The sequence below is a fragment of the Lutra lutra genome, chromosome 3 (genome assembly GCF_902655055.1).
Source record: "Lutra lutra chromosome 3, mLutLut1.2, whole genome shotgun sequence".
Lineage (NCBI taxonomy): Eukaryota > Metazoa > Chordata > Mammalia > Carnivora > Mustelidae > Lutra > Lutra lutra.
The window spans coordinates 146373462-146397989 of NC_062280.1; the positions used below are offsets into that span (position 1 = coordinate 146373462).

Sequence of the window (24528 nt, forward strand, 5' to 3'; positions counted from 1 at the left end):
AATAGTACAGCATAGCTAGATACATAGATAAGTAGATCTGATTTCCAAATGAGTGGAGGATCTGACTAGACATTTTTACAAAAAACAGAAAATGTCAAACAGGTACATGAGGTGATCAGCATCACTAATCATCACAGAGAAGCAAATCAAAGCCACAATGATACAACATCGCAGCTTACAGAATAACTGCCATCAACAAGATGAGATAAACAAGTGTTAGAAAGATGCAAAGGGAACCCTCGCACACTGTTCATGGAAACGTAAACTGGTACAGCTACTGTGGAACAGTATGGAGGGTCTGAAAAAATTAAAAATAGAACTACCTTATGACCCGGCAATTCCACTTCTAGGTATGTGTCTGAAGGAAATAAAAAATGAAATCACTGTCTCCAAGAGATATCTGCACCCTCATGATCCCTGCAGCATTATTTGCAATACCCAAGACATGGAAACAATCTATGTCCATCAACTAAAAAAGAAGAAAATCTTGCTATTTGTTGACAACATGAACGGGCCTTGAGAGCATTACGCTAAGTGAAATAAGTCAGAGAGAGAGAGAAAGACAAATGTTGTATGATCTCATATATATGGGAAATCTGAAAAAGCAAAACACAGAAACAGAGAACAGACTGGTGGTTGCCAGAGGCAAGAGTAGGACGGCAGGGGAAATAGGTGAAGGTAGTCAAAAGGCCCAACTTATGGTTATGAGAGAGTCCTGGGGATGGAATGCACAGCATAGTAACTACAGTTAACAATGCTGTACTTCATATTTGAAAGTTGCTGAAAGAGTAGATCTTAAAAGTTCTCATCATAAGAAAAAATAAATCTGTAACACTGTGAGGTGAAGGATGTTAACTAAAGTTTTTGTGGTAATCATTTTGTAATCTATACATATTATACATATATCAAATCACTATGTAATTCATCTTAAATATACAACATTAGAGGTACCTGGGTGGCTCAATGGGTTAAAGCCTCTGCCTTTGGCTCGGGTCATGATCCCGGGGTCTGGGGATTGAGCCCCACATTGGGCTCTCTGCCCAGCAGGGAGCCTGCTTCCCCCTCTCTCTCTGCCTGCCTCTCTGCCTACTTGTGATCTCTGTCTGTCAAATAAATAAATAAAATCTTTAAAAAAAAAAAAAATTCCAGTATGTTTAGTTTCTTGTAGTAAATATACATTTATCATTCTCTTTTGTGGTGCTCTGTAGTACTGCTTTCCTTTATTAGTTATGTTTTCTAGTTGTTCTGTAGACATTTGATATGTCTCCTTAGGTAGACACTAAACTAAAGAGCAGAAGCTATGTGGGATCGAGCCCCACATCGGGCTCCCTGCTCAGTGGGAAGGCTGTCCCACTCCCCCTTTTGTGCTCCCTCTCTTGCTGTCTCTCTCTTTCTGTCAAATAAATAAATAAAATCTTAAAAAAAAGTAGTATCTAGTATTGAATACACAATAGGGCTTAATGCATTTTATGCAACCTCCAAAAGAAAATGGCTATTAATAAGGCAAACTCCTTCAAAGAATAATGGCTCTATATTAATAAATACTAACACTCTAAGGCATTACTGTATTACAGAAAATTTTAAAGTAGAAAAAGAGGAGCTTTAAAAAACATTTCTTAAAGTGGACCACTACATAATTAAGTTGTAAGTCCGGTAAAATCCAAATCTGCATTCTGTGTGTTTTGGTGGGGGGCGGTTTATATGGTAGGTTGTATCTTATTCTGGATATTAAACTTTAATTTAGCATATGGGACAAAATTTGAATATTATCCTTGATAATTATACCTGATAGATTATCCTTGATAATCACTTACATTGCCTATAAAGAACAGTACACGTGGTTTTGTACATGAAAGTCCATAAACCATTATTTACTATAAGGTCTGTCAACCACAGAACTAGATAGATTAGAGGAAGTAAGAAATGCAAGAGAATGGAGCCACGGCAATGTATTCATATTTTAAAGAATATTCTCAAAATACAATACTACCTGATTGAAAGAAAGGGCTAGAGTTAGAAAGCAAATAAAGCTTACCTTTCTATTTAACGTGTTAAGTAAGGGTAAATATTTAGCTTCTGCATTGGTGATATCGATGGGAAGAAAGAGGAACCAACATTTATTTCGCACCTGTTGTTTGGTAGGTACTTTTATAAAAAGGTATCCTCCTATCATTTTATATTATTTCAGCAAGGCTAAATCATATTAATTCTATTCAAAACTGAAGAAACTGAAGGGCAGAAGAGCTAAAAATAACTTGACAAAGCTCATACAATGTGGTGCTTCAGTGACAGAACCAGGAGAAGGATCTGTTTGGTTCAGCTGGTATTTGTTGAGTAGTTACTAAGTGCCATGTTTATATTAAGAATGTATGTATTGGGACAACCGGGTGGTTTAGTCATTAAGCGTCTGCCTTCAGCTCAGGTCATGGTCCTGGGATCGAGCCCCACATCAGGCTCTCTGCTTGGCAGGGGGTCTGCTTTTCCTCTCCCATTCCCCCTGCTTGTGTTCCTACTCTCTCTCTCTGTCAAATAAATAAATAAAATCTTTCAAAGAATGCATGTATTATATATGTACTAATCCTCACAACAATTCTAGGCAATAGAAACTGATATTATCTCTATTTTACAAATAATGACATTGACATCACATAGCTAGTAAATGGTAAAACCAATATTCATAATCTTACTCACCTGTTATTAGAGGATATACTCTTAATCTTAATCAGCAGATTATCCTTGTAAAATTTTCTATAGCTTCTAGTTCAACAGGATAAACCTTTATAACCATAAATCTTAAGTCCTAATTATCTGTTTCAACAGGACTGGCTTGGATGATATTAACTGATATTCTCAAAAACCTTTGTGTTCAGTTTTAAAGTAAGTTTCATATTCACATTTCAAGACTATGAATGGAATGGTATGGGGGTCCAATAAAAGTTCAAGAAAAATAACAGTGCCATCCTGAATAATATTAAAGCAAATAATAATCAGCAATATAGCCAACTTCCTAATTTGGTTTCCCTTACCTAAAACCTATTCCCAGTGAGATAATTCATCTCTTATTTAATAAAGCACCAAGCCAAAAGAGCTGTTTCCGTTGCTTTCCACCCCTTTGGCTTTCTTGCTAAGTCAAAAGAAATAATTAAATGTTTTGGTCTTAAAAATATGCTGACTTACAAGAGATTTAAAAGACTATCTCAACATAGGGCTTTATGACCTATTTTGCTTGTTTGATTAAATTATCAGAAGATCTGCTATAGATGACATACTGTAACCAACCCCCACAAAAATTTAAGTGAGTTCTAAAGGATCACAATGTAAACAAATTAATATTAGCGGCTGGCAAATCTATAGCAGGGACATCACTTAACACTAAAAGTTAAGAAAATATCACAGAGCAATCACACAACATTAACTTTCTCCTACACTGTCCAAAGTCACACAATAAACAGATTACTAAGGTGAAACGATTATAATAAAATATGCTAGATGTCAAATTATGGAAAAAGAATTGTGAGACAGATCCCATATTATAACAGAAAAACGATAGATATCAAATTATGAAACTAAAAAATCAAAAAAAAAATTCAGTGTCACAATAAGGGATATTTTGATAGTTGCTGTGAAATTAGTATTCAGAGTTCCTTGTTAATAAAGACATATCACGGGGCTCCTGGGTGGCTCAGTGAGTTGAGCCTCTGTCTTAGGCTCAGGTCATGGTCTCGGGATTCTGGGATCGAGCCCTGCGTCGGGCTCTCTGCTCCGAGAGGAGCCTGTTTTCCACCACCCCTGCCTGCCTCTCTGCCTACTTGTGATCTCTCTGTCAAATAAAATAAAAAATACTTTAAAAATAAATAAATAAATAAATAAAGACATATTACGTCATGCCTGATATTTTTAGCGGGAGTAGGATATATTTTTAGATTTGAGGTTTCAAAATATAAAAATTTTGTATTTTCTCCTCTGCCTCCTATTCATAACTTAAAATATAAGGATAACTTTACTGTAACGTTTTCTCATTTTTTTTCAAAACAAGCTTGGCCACAGAACAAAATAATACTTATGCAGCACACCTACCTTATACCCAAAATAAGACTAGCTTCTCGCCTACTCATTTTCTGTTCAAATCCTCCTTTATAGTAGGATGAAAGGCTCTGTACAGGAAAGAAAGAGCATGAAATAATTAGTTCCATGTATGAGGTGGCATGACCTCAATCCCATCATAGCTGCAGTAAGAGTAATGCATTTTACCAGAAGTCAACTTGAAACTGTGGAGGGAGGAGAACTAAACAATGAGCCTTTACAAGAAACTATGACCAAAATGAACGTAAAAAACATTAACAATTTTTTCACTTTCAAATACATTAATTTTTCTACACTAAGATATAACAGAATTAAAATAAATCAGTAGAAGCAAAAGGCTTGAACTTTTCCTAAGCTCTGCAGTAATTTTCTCTTTGGATAACCTTGCTAAGTCACTAATGTTGATAGGACACACATCTTTTTTACCTCCTGGACTGGCTGATAAGAAGGAAGAAAAGGAACTGACAAAGTGGGGAGGACATCAGGAGAGCAGACAGGCAGGCCAAGGGAGACCAGCAAAGGACTACAAGGTCACTGAAAGGTGGCTGGAAAGGCATGAGCAAGAAAGAGAGTAGAATCAGAGAGGCAGCTGGGCCAGAATGGTGGAGCAAGGCTGTAAGCAACAGAAATAATTTATGAGTTTATTCTCAGAGCACTGGAGTAATGTCATCTGACTATATTTTGAAAGGATTACTCTAACTGCTATGTGGAGAATAGAAAGAAAGGTGCAAGAGGGAAGCAGGAGACCAGCCAAGAGGACACAACAATAATCTAGTCAAGAGATGATAGTGGTATGCGCCAACATGGTAAGAGCGGAGCTAGTTTAAAAGTGATCTGATTCTAGATGTATACTGAAAGCAACCCTAACGTTTTCTTGGTAGATTAAATAAAGGATATGAGAAAGAGAGGGATTGACGATGATGTACTAAACACACTATACACTGTGCAGCTTCCCCTTTGGAAGTGAAGGACTTAATACTTTGGGTGCTAGGGCTATTGCTGGCAGACAGCAGTCAGCTGTCAGACTCTTTAGGAATTGCCTTGGCTGAAGAAAGTCAAGTTCAGGTCCCTTTCCCAGAGCAGTCTCTATTTAATGACTGGTTGATATGGGGGTATAAACATTGTAGTTCTCTAGAGCTCAGTCCTTCACTTCATATCTATAGTTCATTGACCAGGTGATCTCATTTAGTCTCATGGGCTCCTTGCCCCAACCTGGGACAACCACAATGAGCCAGCCGAGCTTCAGAGCTTGGCATCGGGTTGACAGAGGCCTTTGTTAATGACCATACTGCAGCCTAAATTGTCCCTCTGCCTTTCTCCCTTGTCTTCCTTTCTGGAGCTGCGGATCCTAAGAGCACTTCCTAATGAACTACTGTTGCAGGATTTCTATTCCTTTAGTGCCCGCAGTTCTTGGTCACGCTACTTCAAAGAATGAAGAGGTAGACCAGATGAAGAGCGGTGGGCAGCATGGGGAACTTTATTGAGCGGTAGTACAAAGCTCCCAGAGAGGGAGGGGACCCAAGAGAGTTGACGTTTTGACATTTAAATCCAGGGGTTCTTATGAGCTCTTCTGCAGAACTATCTGAAGCTTCCTGAGTGTGGGCCCCCTGTGGAATGGCTGCTAAGGCATGACACTGGATGAGATCACCTACGGAGTGAGAGAAGAGAAAAAAGTCCAAAGACTGAGCCCTAGAGATTGCAAGTTTGAGGGGCAGAGAAATGGAGATAAATAAGTCAGTAAGCAGACTGAGGAGGCCTAGCAGTGCAGACACCAAAAGTAAGGGAGGGAAAAACAGTTTCAAACACTTCTGATAGGTTACATCAGAACTGAGCTGAGCCCTGGCTGTTGGATTTATCAAAGAGGTCAAAAACTCTTTGACAAGAGCTGCAGGGAGTGGGAGCGAGAGTCTGATTAGGGTAGATTTAAGAGAGAACAGGATGGAAGGAATGGGAGACAGTAGTACAGACAATGCTTTAAGAGTTCCTAACAAAGAAACAGGATGCGTGAACTCAACTTTTAGAAGGAAAAAAATGCATCAGTGATTGTATTGCAAGCATGTTTTTAAAACATGAACCCCTATTTTTGTAAGGAAAAATAAGTGTATGTTTACATAAAACAACATCAGAAAATATATACACTAAAATGTTATTTTTGGTTGGTGACATCATGAATAATTTTTTTTTCTTATGTTTATTTTTACTTTCTAAATTTTCAAAAATGAACACAGGCTACCTGTATAATTTTTTTTAAAAGGAGAACTAAATAAAAGACCAAGGAAATTAGTAGAACTTAAAAAATGAGCCAGATCTGGTCATTTATATAAGCTGTTGTCTTCGAATAGCTTGTGATAAATTTCTACTTGGTAAGAATTCGCTGGCAATTAATTCACATAACAAGCACTTCAGCACCTAGTAAAGCCAGGAACATTTCAAATGAGACAGGTCAAGTTTAGTTCTTCATCACAGAGATGCTAATCTATCAATGTACCAGTGCTGGGAGGAATATGACATACTATTTCAAGTTTCAAGTAATTTGTAATCTAGAAAGAAAACTAAAAACAATATCCTTCTCCAAGTTGTGATGGGAGGAAGAGAATCAAATTATTTAAGTACACATAGTAACCTGGACAAATTATACACATGCACACATATACACTTCCACACACACAGAAGGGAATATATAAAGGACTAGGGGATTTAACAGAGAAATAACAGATGGTTTTAAGTTTTCTCTCAGCAGACTAAAGTTTTTCCTAGATGCATACCTTCCTCCCCGACATTTCTGTAAGTATTTATTTAGCTTAGGGAGCTCCAAAATTTCAACATAATAAACATGATAAATTGATGTTTTAGGAAGTGTCACTCCCACTAGTCACAATGCTCATTAACCCTAATGGCAGGAATTGTATCTGAGCAGTTGTTTACTTTCAGTTTTACCCAGGTGGAAAAGGAGACCCAGAACTTAAAACCTAGCATTTGGATAAGGCTCATACCCTAAAACACAGACCTGCTGAAGAATAAGTGAGTATGTGCATATCTATAAGGGACAACTATAGAACAACTCCATCAAATAGAGTGGATGACTAGAACTTCTTTTCTTTTCTTTTTTTTTTTGGTTATACCTTTCTAATAGAATTTCTAAGAACAAAATCAGTATGATTCTACTACTTTTATGTTGCTGTCTATTTGAAATATACCCTGAACCTTACAAATTATTATTTTGTGTTATTCTATTCGTTGAGTATATATATAAACATACCTCAAAATCATTTTCCATCTAAAATTAGCATTAAATACTATAGTGCTATATATTATCAAAGGAAATATGAAATGAATCAAGTTAAACAAAATCTTCATTAGAGAATTTACTCAGCCAAGAGCCAGATAAACAAAAACTCTCCAGACAACCAAAGAACTATATCATTCCATAATCTTAAGAGAAGAAACACATTTACCATAAACTATAAATTCCTATTATTTACAATAATCTATTTCACTTAGAGAGCCACAGAGGGATGATTTTAATTTGTGCTGGTTCCATGAATTTCACTTAACCATAAGACAAAGGAAGTCCAATTTTTTAAAAATTATATTCAAATAAAAGGACATTTTCACAAATAGTAAAGTAAAACGCCTTAAAAGAAGATGAATGGATTAGGTTTTTTTCCCCCAGGGAAAAAAAATAGGGGTAGTTAAACATTACCTGAGGTAATAACATACTAACATATTAAAAATCAAGCAAAAAAGTACTGGTTCAAAACAGAAGATTGCATAAACAAACTCTTTTGCTTTCTAAAGTGCCTCTGAAATGAGAAGAGAGATTTTTTTTTTTAAGAGAGATGTTTTTAAAAGGAAAGTCCGTTATAGCCCTAGAAAACAAGAGATGATACAAATAGCAAACCAAAAACTTTAAAGATAAATACTGAAAGGCTGAAAACAGGTAAGACTTGCACATATGGAAAAATCACTACAGCCTTAAACACCAGAGGAAAGAAGAAAACCCTTTTTAGGAAATTAAAAAGAAAACCATACCTTTAGAATCAACCATACAATAACATCAGGATAATTAATTAAACTACAACAGTAGAAATGACAATTTCTAACCTCAGTAATACAGAGCTTAAGGGGCCTACCGCCTGTCATTTTGCCCTTAGGCTAAGAAAGACAACTGCATGTCCTGGGATGTATCTCATTGTGGGGGGTAGGTCCCAAGAGAAGCAAAGTAGAGTACTAGCAGATCACATATCAGAACCCACAAGGCCAGAGAGGGACATAGTTATGCCAATGAATAAGATATACATAGTACTCAATGTCTCCTCAACCTCTCTCTAGAGGTCCCAAGCCTGCCTCTTGGCTCCTTTCTTGGGAAGACATGCTATTGACATATCCCATCTACCTATTCACAGCCCACTATCAACCTTCTCATTCAATAAAATTATTGAAGTGAGTCTACCAAACTGCTGAGGAAGGTCACTTATATTAATCAACTTAGTTCTCACAAACATAAACCAAAAACCAAGGATTACCAGACATTTGAACAAATCCAGTATCATGGGGGAAAAGCAGAACAAAGATGAACAAATAACAACTGGCTTTTGGAGAAAAGAGATAAATCAGGAACCAGAAGAGGATTTGTCAAAATTTGAATTAGTATCTTATATCGATAAAAGTGTAAGTTGCTATGAAAAAGAAACAAGAAAATTTTCAGATATTAAAATATTACTGATATAAAAAATTTAGCAGATGGACTAAATAAAAAAATTCACTGCTAAAAACCAATTTGATGATCTGGAAAATAAGCTGTGGAAATACTGTGGAATGTAAAACAAAAAGATAAGAAGATGGAAAATAGAAAGAAAATGTTCAGAGACATAAAGGACATACTTAGAGGTCCAATGTGTCTCTAATAAGAGTTCCAGGAACAGAGAAGAGAGACAATGGAAGGAAAAAAATAAAAAAACAGTCTAAGAGAATCTTCTAAAATAAAAGACAGGCAATCTTCACTTAAGTCTCACTAAGAAGACCTGTGAAATTTCAGAACATCAATAATAAAGAGAACCCCCCAAAACTTCCAGAGTTAAAAAACAACCAAAAATCACCAAAAAACCCCAAAAGCATAAAACACAAACAACAAAAGAAAACCAAAACAGGCAGCGTACAAAGGAGTAAGAATAAGAACATCAGAAATTCTGGCTGAGAGCCTTGAGTGTACCAGAAAATGTGGCTAAGAATATGTAGGAAAGCATGTACGTGGGCACTGAGGTTCATTCAATCCAAGCAGAGATTTTTTTTTTTTTTTTAAGTAATCTCTACCCGCAATGTGGGGCTCAAACTCAAGACCCAAGATCAAGAGTTGCAGCAGGCTCCACTGACTAAGCCAGCCAGGAGGCCCCTGAGCAGAGATTTCTATACTCCTCTCATACTGGCTCCATCAGATTCCAAAGAGCCAGCAGCTAACTGATGATTAATGGTGAGAGCAAAAGAAACAAGCTGTTAGCAGAGAAGAACTTAAGACATTTACCACCCATGCATCCCATATGAAAAAAGTTACTCCAGGCAGTATTCCAGAAAAATGGAGGGAAAAAGGTATGAAAAAACAAAGATGAGATTTAAGAACAAGATGATGTTAAAGCACAGAGAAAGCAAACTTCACAGAAACTTGAATCTTGCAGGCTTTCTTTTGAGTCATAGAGATTTAGTGGCCCATGATTACAATTCGCATTTTTTAGCAACTCTATTTGGTTTCATAATGAATCATACTTACAACATCAAAACACTGTAAACGCCGTGTTTTGTGAAGTTTGACAATTTGAAATCATTAGTACCAAGAGAAAGTATGTATATATTTATTTCTCAGTTTCCCTCGAATTATTAATATTTAAAGAACTGTTTAAGACGCTCTTATCTTCACAGAGGTATAATTATGATGACAGTGATGATGATAAAGATGTTCTACGAAATATTTTCACTGCAAATTGCAGGAATAGTACTTTGTTGGGGCAGAGGGGTGGGGTAGGGCCAGATTTATAGAACAGTGTTCCTTACCTCAGGCCCACAAAGATGAAGGATAAGAGGGATACATCATTTCTCTCTCCTTAAGAAATGCAGGTACCAAGTTCAGTATACCCATGACAATCTCTTAAATTATTCCACCTTATCCATGAGCCTCCACAGAGCAGGGAAAATTTCCTCATTTTCTTGCTCTCTCTTCCTGTTTGTTTAATATGTAGTTCTACAAAACTAGTTCTACAAAAATTTCCTCATTTTCTTGCTCTCTCTTCCTGTTTAATGATGTAGTTCTACAAAACTTTTATTTACAATATAAATATATCTATTGAAGATCACCTTAACAGAAGAGAAATAATTTCTGAAATTTTCTCCATTCGTTATTTATAAAAACATACGGAAAAAAATAAATAACAATCCATTAAAGAACTATGCTACTATTTCCATTCCTGGATTTCAAGCCACCATTATCTATTACCTGCACTATCTCAATACCCTCTTAACTGGACTGATAGCTTTTACTCTGGCTCATTCTTGTCTACACTCCACCCCAGGCAAAGTGATAATCTAAAATGCAAATCACATTGCCTCCATGGTTAAAACCTTCCAAAAGCTTTCCTTCCATTACACTGTAAGTAAAATTTGCAGTTTTTATCTATAATCTATGGGGCTTTAAATGATCTAGGCCCTACTCTACCACTATTATCTTTGCATACTCCTCTGGAGTTACTCTTACGGCCAAGCTCATTTCCACCTCAGGACCTCTGCTGGGTTCTCACTGCTTGGAAAGAGAAATTCACCTGGCCAAGTCCCTCATCTTCTCACAAAGGTCTTCTCTGATCCATCTAACATAGATTCCTCACTGCTGTTACTCTTTAACCTCTTACCCTGCTTTCTTAAAAGCAGTCAACACTTCTACATATCATGTATTTTACTTATTTACTTGTTAATTGCCTGTGTCCACTAAAGTGTATGCTCCTAAGGGTAATGTCTTTGTATGGTCCCTGACCATAGCCCACTCCCCACAATAACGTCTGGCATGTAGTAAGAGTTTAATGAATATTTACTGAATGAATGCTAAATACCTATTAATACTGCAGCCAAATAAAATATAAATAGGAAAACAGAAGGAACTCCCCCCACACACACACAAAAAACATGTTCCCTCTAATCACAGACATGCATTTCTAGGTCTGCAAAATCACTTGCACTTCTTCTGAACCTGAGTTTAATTACTTGTCAGTATGTCATCCTTTGAAAGTGTGGTCATTGTTCATGACTAACTAAGCCTCACAAGCCTGTAATGACTTTGCTAAAAAACAAGTCATTCATTCTCAGATTGCTGCAAGCCAAGCTGATCTATCCCAAGTTGATCCACTTCTACTGCCCAGAAGTCAATGTTTATGCTGTAACACTTCAGTGAGTTTTCTTTGCATTACGTCCAGTGGTTACAAACTGAAAACTACACTGTAGCTTTTCAGATACCTACTATCACTCATTCTTCACTTATATTCAGCTCAGAGAGTAACTATAATGCCTGTAGATGAATGTAGAAATCATGCAGATTTCAGAATTAGATTCTTCTAAGTTTGTGTTTTAGATGACCAGGTGGTGGTACAAGGGGACCCATTTCAAATTTTAGGATGAAATAAACTCCTGAGTAATAAACTCCCATCAGGGCAGGGACCATATCTGTTTTGTTTATTAACTATACCCAGCTTCTACCACAGGGATTAGTATAGAAAATCACTGCAAGAATAAATTAGTATTAATTAAACAAAAACAATAAATTACCTCAAAGTTGGTGTGATACTACTAAAAGGAACATAGTAATTAGATGTCAAAACAGGAATGAGGTTAGAAATAAAAATAATGTGACCAAAAAACTAAAAAAATCAATAAATTAAACAAACTGTCCAAGGATATAATGAAGAAAACTACAAATGTTGGAAAATTCAAGACATTTTCTGAATTACTATCAAATATGGCATATAAACAAAAAATCAAAATGAGCCTTCTAACTAAAGCCATCTTAAACTCACAGGAGTGGAAATCTTCTTTGCTGTTTCTGTGATTACTTGTTCTAGAGGCTTCCAGATCTGAAACACGTAGCGACCTAAATAATAAAGGAATAAAAGCAAATATATTTTCTGTAATCAAACACAATACCCACAAGGTACTAACCACAATATTTACTGATAGCTTCTTCTATATATGTTATTTCAACAATCATTTCAAAATCTACCAGAAAGTCCTATTTTTTCTTTTATTAAATTTTATTTTTTCAGTGTTCCAAGATTTATTGTTTATCCACCATACCCAGTGCTCTATGTAATTCATGCCCTCCTTAATACCCACCACCAGGCTCACCCATCCCCCCACCCTCCTCCCTCCAAAACCTGTTGGTTTCTCAGAGTCCACAGTCTCTCATGTTTCATCTCCCCCTCCGATTTACCCCAATTCACTTTTCCTTTCCTTCTCCTAATGTCCTCCATGTTATTCCTTATGCTCCACAAGTAAGTGAAACTATATGATAATTTACTTTCTCTGGTTGGAAAGTCCTATTATTTTCAAATTCTAATTTATTAAATAGAGGAAGCATTTCATTTTAACATAATTAAAATAGTTCCTAAATTTATCAAGTTCTAATTCATGATTATAAGATTAGAAAATGTCAATGTTCATGTATCTTACACATATACAATATACTAGGTAACAAAAAAATAATATCCTAGTATTCTTTCCGCCACAAACTATAGATAAAGTCCTCTCACGTATGTATATTCACACATCTGGTTATTTGTACTGGTTTTCTCAGTGATAATCACTTTGAAATATATAGAAAACAAAAATTACTTATGATTTGTACAAAACAGGAATAATTTTTTTTTTTTTTTAGATTTTTATTTATTTATTTGACAGAGATCACAAGTAGGCAGAGAGGCAGGCAGAGAGAGAGGAAGGGAAGCAGGTTCCCTGCTGAGCAGAGAGCCCAATGTGGGGCTCGATCCCAGGACCCTGGGATCATGACCTGAGCCGAAGGCAGCGGCTTTAACCCACTGAGCCACCCAGGCGCCCCGAAACAGGAATAATTTTAATGGCGTTACCTCTAAAGTAAAAAAGCAGTTATGTAAAAAATATTCACCAAAGATGTTTTCTGTCAATTTCTCACTGAGGATGACTATTCTCCTAAGAACATATTTTATTTTGGTGCTTTCTTTTCTTAGGTATCCTATTAATTAAAACTCCTCTGAGTCTTCAATAGCAAAACAGGTTCCAAACTGTTTCAAGGGTATAAAACAAAAATAAAATATTACCTGGCCAATTTACCTTTTGTACCCTAATCAGCATATAGATCTACTAATAGTATTGTCTTTCTTCCCAAAAGTCTTGCTAGAAAACCCATTATGACACTCTGGACTTTATTCATTTCCAGCCATAACCTTCTTTGCAAATCAAGATTTCTACTGGGAGAGTTCAATTATATACATCTTTTAGAAAAAGTTACCATCTAACCATACTGTTATTCCTGTGCAAACAACATTTAAAAATGAAAAACAGGATGCTAGAAATGGAAAATGGGAAGTAGTCAACCCAAGCAGAAGATAAAAAAAATTCTTGAGATCAAGGAGAACATTAAATAAATTAAACAAGTGAAATTAAATAACTAAAATAAGTGAAAGCCTAACTCCTTCAAATCTCTTATCCTAGAGATTTTTTAAAAATTTTTTATTTTTTTATAAACATATAATGTATTTTTATCCCCAGGGGTACAGGTCTGTGAATTGTCAGGTTTACACACTTCATAGCACTCACTATAGTACATACCCTCCCCAATGTCCATAATCCCACCACCCTCATCCAACCCCCCTCCCCCCAGCAACCCTAAGTTTGTTTTGTGAGATTAAGAGTCTCTTATGGTTTGTCTCCCTCCCGATCCCATCTTGAACTTCCATCTGATTCTACAATAGTACAAAGCATACCTTTTAAATTACTTCGGAATTCCTTTAAAAGCACATACAATCAGGCAGTCTCAATGAAAAGAGCAAGTAAGGCCTTCAACAAGTGACATCTGGAGGTTTACTTGAATCATAAACCAGAAGATCTAGTTCCAAAGTGTACTTTCTCCTAAATTCTATTATTCAGTTATATTTGGCTCTGGAAGAGATCTGCCTGCTACTTAATATTCAAGTTAGTAATAAGAACTTGGCAACAGTGTGGTATATATACAATACACATGCCAGTTCTTCTCATTTTAGAAAGAAGAACCTGGCAGAAGTACAGCATCTTTCTTTAATTTCAAAAAAAATCTTACATTTGAATTTTAAAATAACTATGTCAATAATAGTTAATACTGTAACAGTTAGCACTACAATTGCTTCATGTTTATGGGCAAGTTTGTCAGAATTCCTTTCTGGACATTAGAGTCTCCTCATGAAACGTCAGTATAGTTATAATGCCAAGACACAAGACCCTGATGGCATAAAGACCAAGAGAATCTGAACCACTGATCTTCTTGATTTTAAAGCATTTACTGTTAAGGTGCTTTAAAAGAGAGTTGTGTGAAATTAAGTACCATATAAAACAAAACAACAATTTTTTATGTCTCATTTTTTTACTGGATATATACCACAATGGTATATAGCTTCACTTAAGAAGAAGATCCAAGAAGCAAAATCAAATCCATGGAACTTGAGATACAAATGCTAAAACAAAAAATGTAAATCTTTATCAACAAGGAGATGTTCTCAGATAACATATGATTAGGAAATAGCTATGCAATTTAAAACTATAAGTTAACGCCTGGAAGAGAAAGCAATTTTTGCTTTAAATTTTAATACCTATTCTTTGGTGATTTGGGCAGTAAAAGAAATTCTCTTGAGTTTTTGAAAGAAATTACAGCAATGTGTTAAAAATGAAGTTACTAATACATTACAGGGAACTATGCTCATCAGAACAAGCAACAGCTCAGGAAATGTGTAATCTAATCCTGCAAGGAAAAAAAATCAACATGGGAGATTAAAGGAACCCTATATCACTTATACTGCTTCATATTAAAGAATTTCTTTAAAGTATACTATTGCTCAAACTAAAAAAAAAAAAAAAAAAAAAAAAAAAAATGCCAGGAAGGTCAACTACTATTAGGGCTAGTTTTCCTAACTTCTACTCTGTTAATTTTCTTCACTACATGGCTTACCTAGTTTTTGCTACATTGACAAATGTTCAGTGACTATACATGGAGGAAAAATGAGGATGTAGGTCTTAAAACCCAAACCTCAGAATACAGAGGGTCTCCTCATGAATCACTATAGAAACTATTTGAAAATATTTCTCCTGCAACATTTATTGATAAGTTTTCTTTATTTATCTTACCTGCAAATGCAAGAGCCGCAACACCCAGTCCTACAGCGATCAAACTTCTTGCCTATGAAGGAAAAAATGATTATATCACTTACGATCCTACACACTAGCTTTTTTAAAGTAAACCATTTTAAATAATGAAAATAATTATTTTAAAGAATGAAAATAATTATGTTAAATACATTTTCCTCAAGCTCTGCTGTGAAGATGAGAATTTTTTTTCATCTGCAGTGTCTATGGGATTCTACCTATTGCATACTATATCAGTTAATTTTCAGTAAACTAAAATCATTCTAGATATCATTTAATTTCCATATATTTGAATTCATTCTACCCAAGAGTTTGTATGTCACCTATTGGTAAAATATTTTCTGTAGATTACTCATTTTTAAAATTTTATTTATTTATGTATTTATGCATTCATTTATTTTGGAGGGTGAGGAAACAGAGGGAGAAGGACAAGCTGACTTCATACTGAGCACAGAGCCCAACATGGGACCCGATCCCACAACCCCAAGATCCTTACCTGAACCAAAACCAAGAGTTGGATGCTCAGTTGACTGAGCCACCCAGGCACTCCCGTAAATTATTCTTAATAGTCGGTTAAATATATTTATCTTCTACAGAGATAAAAAGCACATATTTCCTTAATATTTACAATGCTCAATGGCATTTGCTATATTTAAAATTTTGACAAAACATTAGATCCATGTTTAGTAAATAAGTCAACCTGACAATAGTTAGTAAAAATTATGAATAACTTTGGGGTGCCTGGGTGGCTCAGTGGGTTAAAGCCTCTGCCTTCGGCTCAGGTCATGATCCCAAGGTCCTGGGATCGAGCCCACATCGGGCTCTCTGCTCAGCAGGGAGCCTGCTTCCTCCTCTCTCTGCCTGCCTCTCTGCCTACTTGTGATCTCTGTCTGTCAAATAAATAAATAATTTAAAAAATCTTTTAAAAAATTATGAATAACTTAAAAGTTAATTTCTACCTTTCTAGACCAATGTAAAAATGTTTAAATGAGTCAAGAATTCAGAATATAAAATTATGAGCTCATTCTGATAAAAATCTACTTTAAATTGGTTATATACTTCATATTATTCTAGGCTTTTCTCCTTTACCATCTCAGAAAAATATTTCAGTCACAACAGAAAAGGTTTATGTAGCAGAGATCAATGTTTCCCCCCAACATCCATTCTCCCTTTGTTCTCTAGGATCAGGAGTTCCTATTTTTAGCTGGACATATTTCTAAGCCTCTCTTAGACTATGCTATGTTAACTAAGTGTTGGCTTTTAAGATAATAAGCAGGGTGCTGGTATGTGCAACTTCTGAGAAGCCCTTCGGGGACAGGGGAAATGTCCTTCTTGAAAACTTTTCCATTCCTGCTTGCTGGAAATGTAGACATTCTTCCTGGAGCAGATCTTGGATAAAGAAGGAAAAACAATGGATGAAAGGAGGCTGTATCCTAGATTATCACGGAGCTGCCACAGCACCCCTGGACTGCCTTTATTTATGGGAGATAATAACAGAATTCTAGTTTCACAAGCCACTATTATTTCCAGGCACTTGCAACCAAATCAAATTTTGATGATACAGAATTAAGTAGAGACACCACAGAAATGTTCTGTCTGATTAATGGTGAGAGAGGTAAATCCACAAGATCCAGGAAAGACCATCAAAAACAAATCCAGAATAGTCTCAGCAGGGAACAGAATGGATTCATTTCACATTGGTGCATAAATAGTAAGATGGAGGCTGAGACCAGAGGGATGATAAAACCAAAAGCCCTGCAAACATCTACAAGTCTACAAGTTCCGTGAGGGAATACAAATCTCGGGAAATCAAAGCCCCAAATCTTCAGGGGAAGATTTTATCATGAGAAACACCAGGAAATGAAGAGCAGCTGTATGAGGTGCTTTAACTTTAATATCCAGTAGCTCTCTCTTAGAAATCTAGAGCTCTTCATAGACAAGATGAAGTTTAACTATAGTTCTCAGTTCTAGTTCTAAGATACACCTTTCACCAGGCAGTACACCGGCACACTTTAGGAAAGGAAGATTTTTTTTCCCTGGCAGAGGAATGGAAGCCTAGAGCTAGCTATAGAGAGAGGCAAAATAGTTCCCGAAGTTCCTTTTAGGTTGTCTAGACAGGTTGTCCTGAACAGAAGGGAAGTGAGTACTGATTTAAAAGAAGATATTCTCTTGAGGTATATTTTTGCTATTTTCTAGAGCTTCTCTGAAGCTATATAGTTTGAAATTTTCAGTCTTATCTTCCACTGGTTCACTTCAATGAACTTCATTCCAAACAAACTACTCAACTATTTCATGTGTGAATTTATTTTCCTTCCTTAAACCTTGTTTATTTTTTCACCTGACTAGAAATATTTTATCTTTGCCTACCCAGATAGGACTTGTTCTTAACACTTCAGCCTAAATATGCCACAGAATGGGAGAAGTCATTTGTAACACATTACAATGAGCACATATCCAAAGACATATATAGAATTCCCCCACATCAATAATAAGTAGAGGGACAATCCAATAGAAAAATGGGCAAAACATCAGGAGCTTCATAGAAAAAAATCTAAATGGTTAAACCATATAAAAAGTACTCAACTGAAAGAGTAACTAGGGGATACTAACAACAACAACAAAATGGCGCTGAAATATTAATACCAGCATATAAAGATCTCTAGCCTTTGTGGAACTGAGGCTAGATCCTAAGCACCAAGGATCCCTACTGAGGGATCCTAAGCACCAAGCAACAGTATCTATACTTCCGAAGATTATTGTAAGGATAAAATATAATAATGTATATAAAGGACTTAATATAGTGGGTTGGCACATAGTAAATAGTCAGTAAATGGGAACTGCTTTTAATATTATCAATAAAAATAACTAGCTATTACTGAATATAAGTGGTATGACAGAAGTATGAATGGTGTTATGTAAACACTGAAATCTGTCTAGAGGAAGATTCATGGAAGTAATATTTGAGGTAGGCCCTCGAAAATGAATTGATCTTTTCTAGATTAAATAATCCCAATTTTCACATTTCAAAAAATGCATATTTAAAAAATACAAAGTCTTGAAAAGTTGAGTTAGTCTAATTTCATATTTTTATAGATTAATATTGTGTCATTTTTATGACTTCAACTACTCAAAACACAAATAGCTGTCTCTACAATTCCAAAGAGATTTTAATTTAAAGGTATTTATATCAGAAACATTAAAGCACTAGGCATTTGGTCATTTTCCACTTTTTTTTTTTCATTTTTCACTTTAATACATAAACCTAAACTGTGTTTAGACTTTCTTTGTACTTCTGTCTTCCCTTATTTCTAAAGACCACATTATCCAAGTCCTCACTTGCCCTCTAGTTTCTGGGTGGGTTTTGCCAAGGAGAGGAAGTGTCAAAAAGAACAAGCATAGGTTACCAATAGCAGGCAGGACTCTAGACACTTCTGCCTACTGCATCTTGGTATCAAAGTTGCCAAGGAAAACACTGTAAAGTCAAGCACTGGATAATGCTTTACTTACTTAAAGAAGATAAAGATCAGTTCTAGTTTTATGCATTAGTCCCTTATGGCTAGTGGGTGCCCCCAGCAGTTAGCTGACTAAAGGAAATGGGCCTACAAGCTCCCACCTCTCTGGTGGTATGATGGAAGGACCTTCCCCCTCCCTACCCCACACTGTCTCTGGAGTCTGAAACACTGAAATATCTGAGGGCATATGTGAAAGCCATTGACTATGCTTAAGTGGAACAAAGAAACACTCAATAAGTCCGAAACCAGAAAAGATAATGCCACAGAGGTGGGAAATACCAGCACAGGGTATATGAGGTCCTCATCTCTTGGTAGGGAAGAATTCTGAGCCCAAGGCCCACTTTTATGTGGCCAACTGGGATTGAATACTGTACGTAAGAGACAGTCCTTCCCAACAGGAAGCATTAGCAGAAAAGCAAAAGGTAGAAGGAGATAGAAGTAATGGTACAATTTACTCCCTGCTATGCTTCCTCTTTGGCCACAGCTCCTGTTAAAGGGCTCCTCTTCCAAGCCTACAACTCTCATTGGGTTCTGGAACATAATTCTCATCCTCTTGCCCCTTTCCCTGGGTGGATAAGTTTCTAACCTTTGCCAGGCTCTAGGGGATTCATCATTCATTTCTGGTTACCTTAAAGCATACCCACCACTGCTAATAATCCCTCCATTAAACTATCTTCAAAAAAACCACCCATTACCACCAGACTCTCACGAATACACACATTACATACAGCAGTCACTATACCATGAACAAGGCAAAGGCCTATATCAAATGAGTCCAATGGAGGACACTGACCATGATGGGCCTCTAGTGTTTTCTTGAATCTCCCAAAGACCTTTTAGTTTTACCCTTATTACAAAATTACACTAATTAATAGTTAAATGTGTTGTTTCCTTCAGCTTTTCTAGATATCAAGTGTCCTTTAAAAATCTAATGAAATCTATGAATCACCACAGAAAACCACAAATATCTACACACAGCAAAATTTTTATATAGTTTGAAGGGATCCAAGGGTTTCTCTGAAGATTTTCAGTTTACAAGTCCCAGTATGAGACTCTCTGTAAAAAATATATATAAATAAAGAAGCTCACTAAAGTAAAAAAGAGTATATCAGATATATTTGAGCTCCTAGAGCACATCAGAAACCTGCCATGTAATTTCATTTTTCATTCATTTAACAAGAAAAATATTAATAATACAACAAAATAGTAATACAAGAAAAATAATGTTGATGCCAGAGTTAACCTCTATTTCTAAAGATTAACGTTACACAAAGATAAACATGAAAGGCCTTGCAACCTTTAAAAACAACAACAAAACCAAACCCAGATTAGGTAGATCACTGGAGCAAATAAAAATATTCAATATGTGACCAAAAACTGTGCAATCAAGTCTTATTTATCCACAGTGAATGGACAAACTATAGCACAGCTCATCAAAAACTCATTCTCCTTAATGGGATTAAAATTCCTTATTGGAAGGTGTTATATCTAATTTACCTCTTTAACGGTATTTGCAATTAATTTGAAATTAAAATAATTTATACTTTTAAGCATCGATAATTGATAACAAACAAAAACACATTATTTGAAAGATGAACTCAACTTGAGATTTTAAAAAAAAATACCATGTATCTTACTTACACAATCAGATTTTGTGCTCTGACATAAGAACAAAGGTCTTTCTCATAAAGTTTTCAGTGGAAATACTAAAACTGTTAGCTATAAGCCATTAAGTTAAAACTTTAACCTTAACTGGTCCAGAATAAGAATATGATCAATTTCCCAGAAAAACATATTTATCTACTACCTAACCGTTTTCCATTCACTAAAAAGTTATTGGTATTTTTCTTTTTCAGACACAAATTGAGAAAGCTCTAAAAGAGCACTAAATTCCCCAGCCCTCCACATATGTGAACGACCCCAATGGGGAAAAGAAACTACCTAATTACAAATACAGAAAACAGGAAATACAGGAGAGCAAATGTGAAATCTCAGCAAGTAGCTCACACAGAACTCTTAACCATACCTTTATTTGGCTTTAATTTTTAAAAGTAAAATAACATCTAAAACATACTGGGACTTTTAAATTGCCCATGGTTATTTGGCACAACTGGGTAAATATCAGAGAATTCCATCAACATCTTCTCTAATTTACAACTGTTGAAAAAATTTCACATAAGATTTATTACTACGCTCTTTCACATTGACTCAAACTTCAGTATTCTATCCTCAGGCTAACAGGATCTAATTTATTTCTTTTACATATGCAACATTGTATCTGATCCAGTGTCAAGCTCATGGTATTCTTCAATTTTTATTTTGAATGTTTTTTAAATAATGACTCTGTAGAGCTAAATTGCCAGTAACAGAATGACAAAAACAACCCTGAAAAGACAATTTAAAAGCAAAAGGGTGAGTCAGGCATAGTGTTAGTACCACAAGGAAAGTCATTTTCTAATAACGAGGCAATAACCAGGTTAAAATTGCTCATGCGATTGGATTAGCATCGTGGTACTTCTGTGATTTTACAGAAACTAGAGAAATGCTATTTCTTTGACTTAGGAAAACTACAATATGTGCTGAAAATAAAAATAATCAGGCAGTGGTATTTAAAAAAGAAAGATGTGTATATACCTTTACTCTCACCTAGCTAAAACTGCCATAGTTGTCATACACACACAGGAAAGAGAAGATGGTAAATGTAGATGCCACACAAGGGTTTTTGTTGTTGTTTTTAAAAATATCTACAAAGCTGTCTTGGGCAAGTTTTAGTTTTGAAATATTTGCAGACTCAGATGTATATGGGTTTGGAAAGAGCATTATCTAGACCCACAGAAGGTCTAAATAAATTCTTAGATACATTTTTCTTCTCTGTACAAAATTAGGCTAGAACATACTTAAAGAAGCAGATCTTTCTATAAAAAAGTGCAGATATAAGAATGACAAATACCATGTGATTTTACTCATATGAGGAATTTAAGAAACAAAACAAATGAACATGGGGGGAAGAAAAGAGAGACGCAAATCAAGAAACAGACTCAACTACAGAGAACAAACTGACGGTTACAGGGGTGGGGGGTATGGATGAAATAGATGATGGGGATTAAGGAGGGCACTTGTGATGAGCACCTGGGGCCGTACGTTAAGTGACGAGTCACTACATTCTACACCTGAAAGTAATATACTTTATGTTAACCAACTGGAATTAACTGGTTATAATAAAAACTTAGAAAAAATGTATACATATATACATAAGAACTAAATCAGTTACACATCAGTTAGAAACTCTACCAACTAATTCTTTTACAACTAGTCCAGACTGGTGTTTGGAAACAGTGGTCTATATAGGGAAAATAGAAAACATTCTATTTGTTCCAATTCAGAAATTCAGTTTTTAACAATTTCATTATGATGACCTTGAAAAACAAAGACAATATGTATACACATAACAAATTCATGTGATATTGGCCAATGGTATTAATTCTTTTTTTTTAAAGAAAGATTTTTTTTGTTAAAGATTTTATTTATTTATTTGAAAGACAAGTAGGCAGAGAGGCAGGAAGAGAGAGAGAAGAGGAGGCAATCTCCCCGCTGAGCAGAGAGCCCGATGCAGGGCTCGATCCCAGGACCCCGGGATCACTACCTGAGCTGAAGGCAGAGGCTTTAACCCAATGAGCCACCCAGGTGCCCCAATGGTATTTAATTCTTAAAAATTCAGGACTTTAGATTTTATCTGTGAAAAATGTCAAAAAACATAGTTTTCACTGTGTTACTTTTGACCATACACGAAGCATAAATACTTTAGATATTAAAATGTCAAGGCATATGCATAATAGCACTGCAGAAACCAATGAATGATAAAATCTCAATGAAATCATTGAATGGTTTCAAAATAGTTGGAGAGGTACCACAGAGATTCCTTTTCTTATACTGCTAAGTCTGACTGAAGAAAAAAGTCTTATGTCCACACTAAAAGGTATCAGAAGAATATTATGACTTCTGATGTCTGTTGGCCTTCAAATCTGCTCAATATCATCTCCTCCTCATCCTTACCTCATACCATTCCCCATTTCTCTTTGCCTTTAGTATTCTAAATTTGTATTCTTTTATAAGACTTCATGTTTTTCATCCATGTGGCAAGCATGAACTACCTCAGTCTTCCACCCTGATTATTCATACCTTTCACCCCTGACAGTATGGGCTTTGAAGTTAATCAGGCTCAAAATCCAAATCAACATTTACTGGTTCTGTTACCCTAAGCTGATTTGTCTGAACCCATTTCTTCTTCTATACAATGGAAATGTGAATACCTATGTCATAATACGCTCAAAATAATTTATGAGACAAGGTTTTGAAAAATGACCATCACACTGTGTAAACATGGCAGATCTCCGCTAGTCCTTCTTTACTCCCATGTCTTTACTCTTACTCCATCCTCTTTGCTCAGTCCTCCTGGAAAATTCCTACTTACTCCTCAACAAATGGTTTCAAGGTTATCTCCCAGGGAAGCCTTCCCCATCCATCTCCTTACCCAAGCAAACCTCTTTAGTGCCCCCACAGTATTTAACAGATCTATTATAGTACATGGTACACAATTTAATAATGGTTTTACCTGTCTATTTCAAACTCTTTCTAAAATGTGAGCTTTCTGAAAGTAGGGACTATTTATCTCTTTGGATTTCCAATATCTAACAAAGTACCCAGTACAAAGTAGCTTTTTTAAAATGTGTATAATGAGATGAAAATGACCTTAAGAAGCTTCCCCACTATACAAATGGCTTTTAGAATCTGTATGATTTATATACTGCATTGTGTGTCTACTAGTGAATGGAATTATATTTGAAATGGGAAAAGAAATGGACAGTGGTCATCAAATTTCACTAAGACACTAAAACATAATCATGTCTCTAAACATCCTAGACTAGGTAAATATATCTAAGAATCTCACAGATGACCAAGAAAATGAAATAAAGAGCTGTGTGTCAGTTAAATTTCATTACAAAAATCAAGATAATTCACAGGTCCATGTAGGAAAACATGAAAAGACTGAATTGTTTTTGTTTTTTTTTTAAAGATTTTATTTATTTATTTACTTGAGAGAGAGACAGTGAGAGAGAGCATGAGCGAGGAGAAGGTCAGAGAGAGAAGCAGACTCCCCATGGAGCTGGGAGCCCGATGCGGGACTCGATCCCGGGACTCCCAGGATCATGACCTGAGCCGAAGGCAGTCGTCCAACCAACTGAGCCACCCAGGCGTCCCAAGACTGAATTGTTTTAAGAAAGAAAATAAAGAAACTTCCAATAAAAGAGTTAGGTACTTTTCAAGTAGCTATTTGGAGGCTATCTCTCATCTCTGACTGGTTGACTGATTTCAATAAATATTCAGTGAGCGCCTACTATATTATATGCCAGTCCCAGTTCTAAGTTCTGATGATTTATCAGACAAAATCCTTATCCTTCTGAAGCTACACTTTAGCACAAGAAACAGACATTAAACAATATAAATCAGAAAAATATACAATAGAAAGTGTTATATG

The 24528-nt window shown here is 35.7% G+C and overlaps 1 protein-coding gene across 2 annotated transcripts in view; it reads right to left on the minus strand.

Annotated features, from left to right (window-relative positions):
- Positions 1–24528, minus strand: part of DNAJC15 (DnaJ heat shock protein family (Hsp40) member C15) — an 86002-nt gene that overhangs the window by 40640 nt on the left and 20834 nt on the right. For both annotated transcript variants that reach the window (XR_007126209.1, XM_047723530.1), the window contains exons 2-4: positions 15463–15514; positions 12132–12205; positions 4078–4154 (exon numbers count right to left, since the gene is read on the minus strand). Coding sequence is in view for 1 of the 2 variants with exons in the window: in XM_047723530.1 (XP_047579486.1) it covers positions 4078–4154; positions 12132–12205; positions 15463–15514 (203 nt within the window). In the remaining variant the exon portion in view is untranslated. The remainder of the gene's footprint in view (positions 1–4077; positions 4155–12131; positions 12206–15462; positions 15515–24528) is intronic.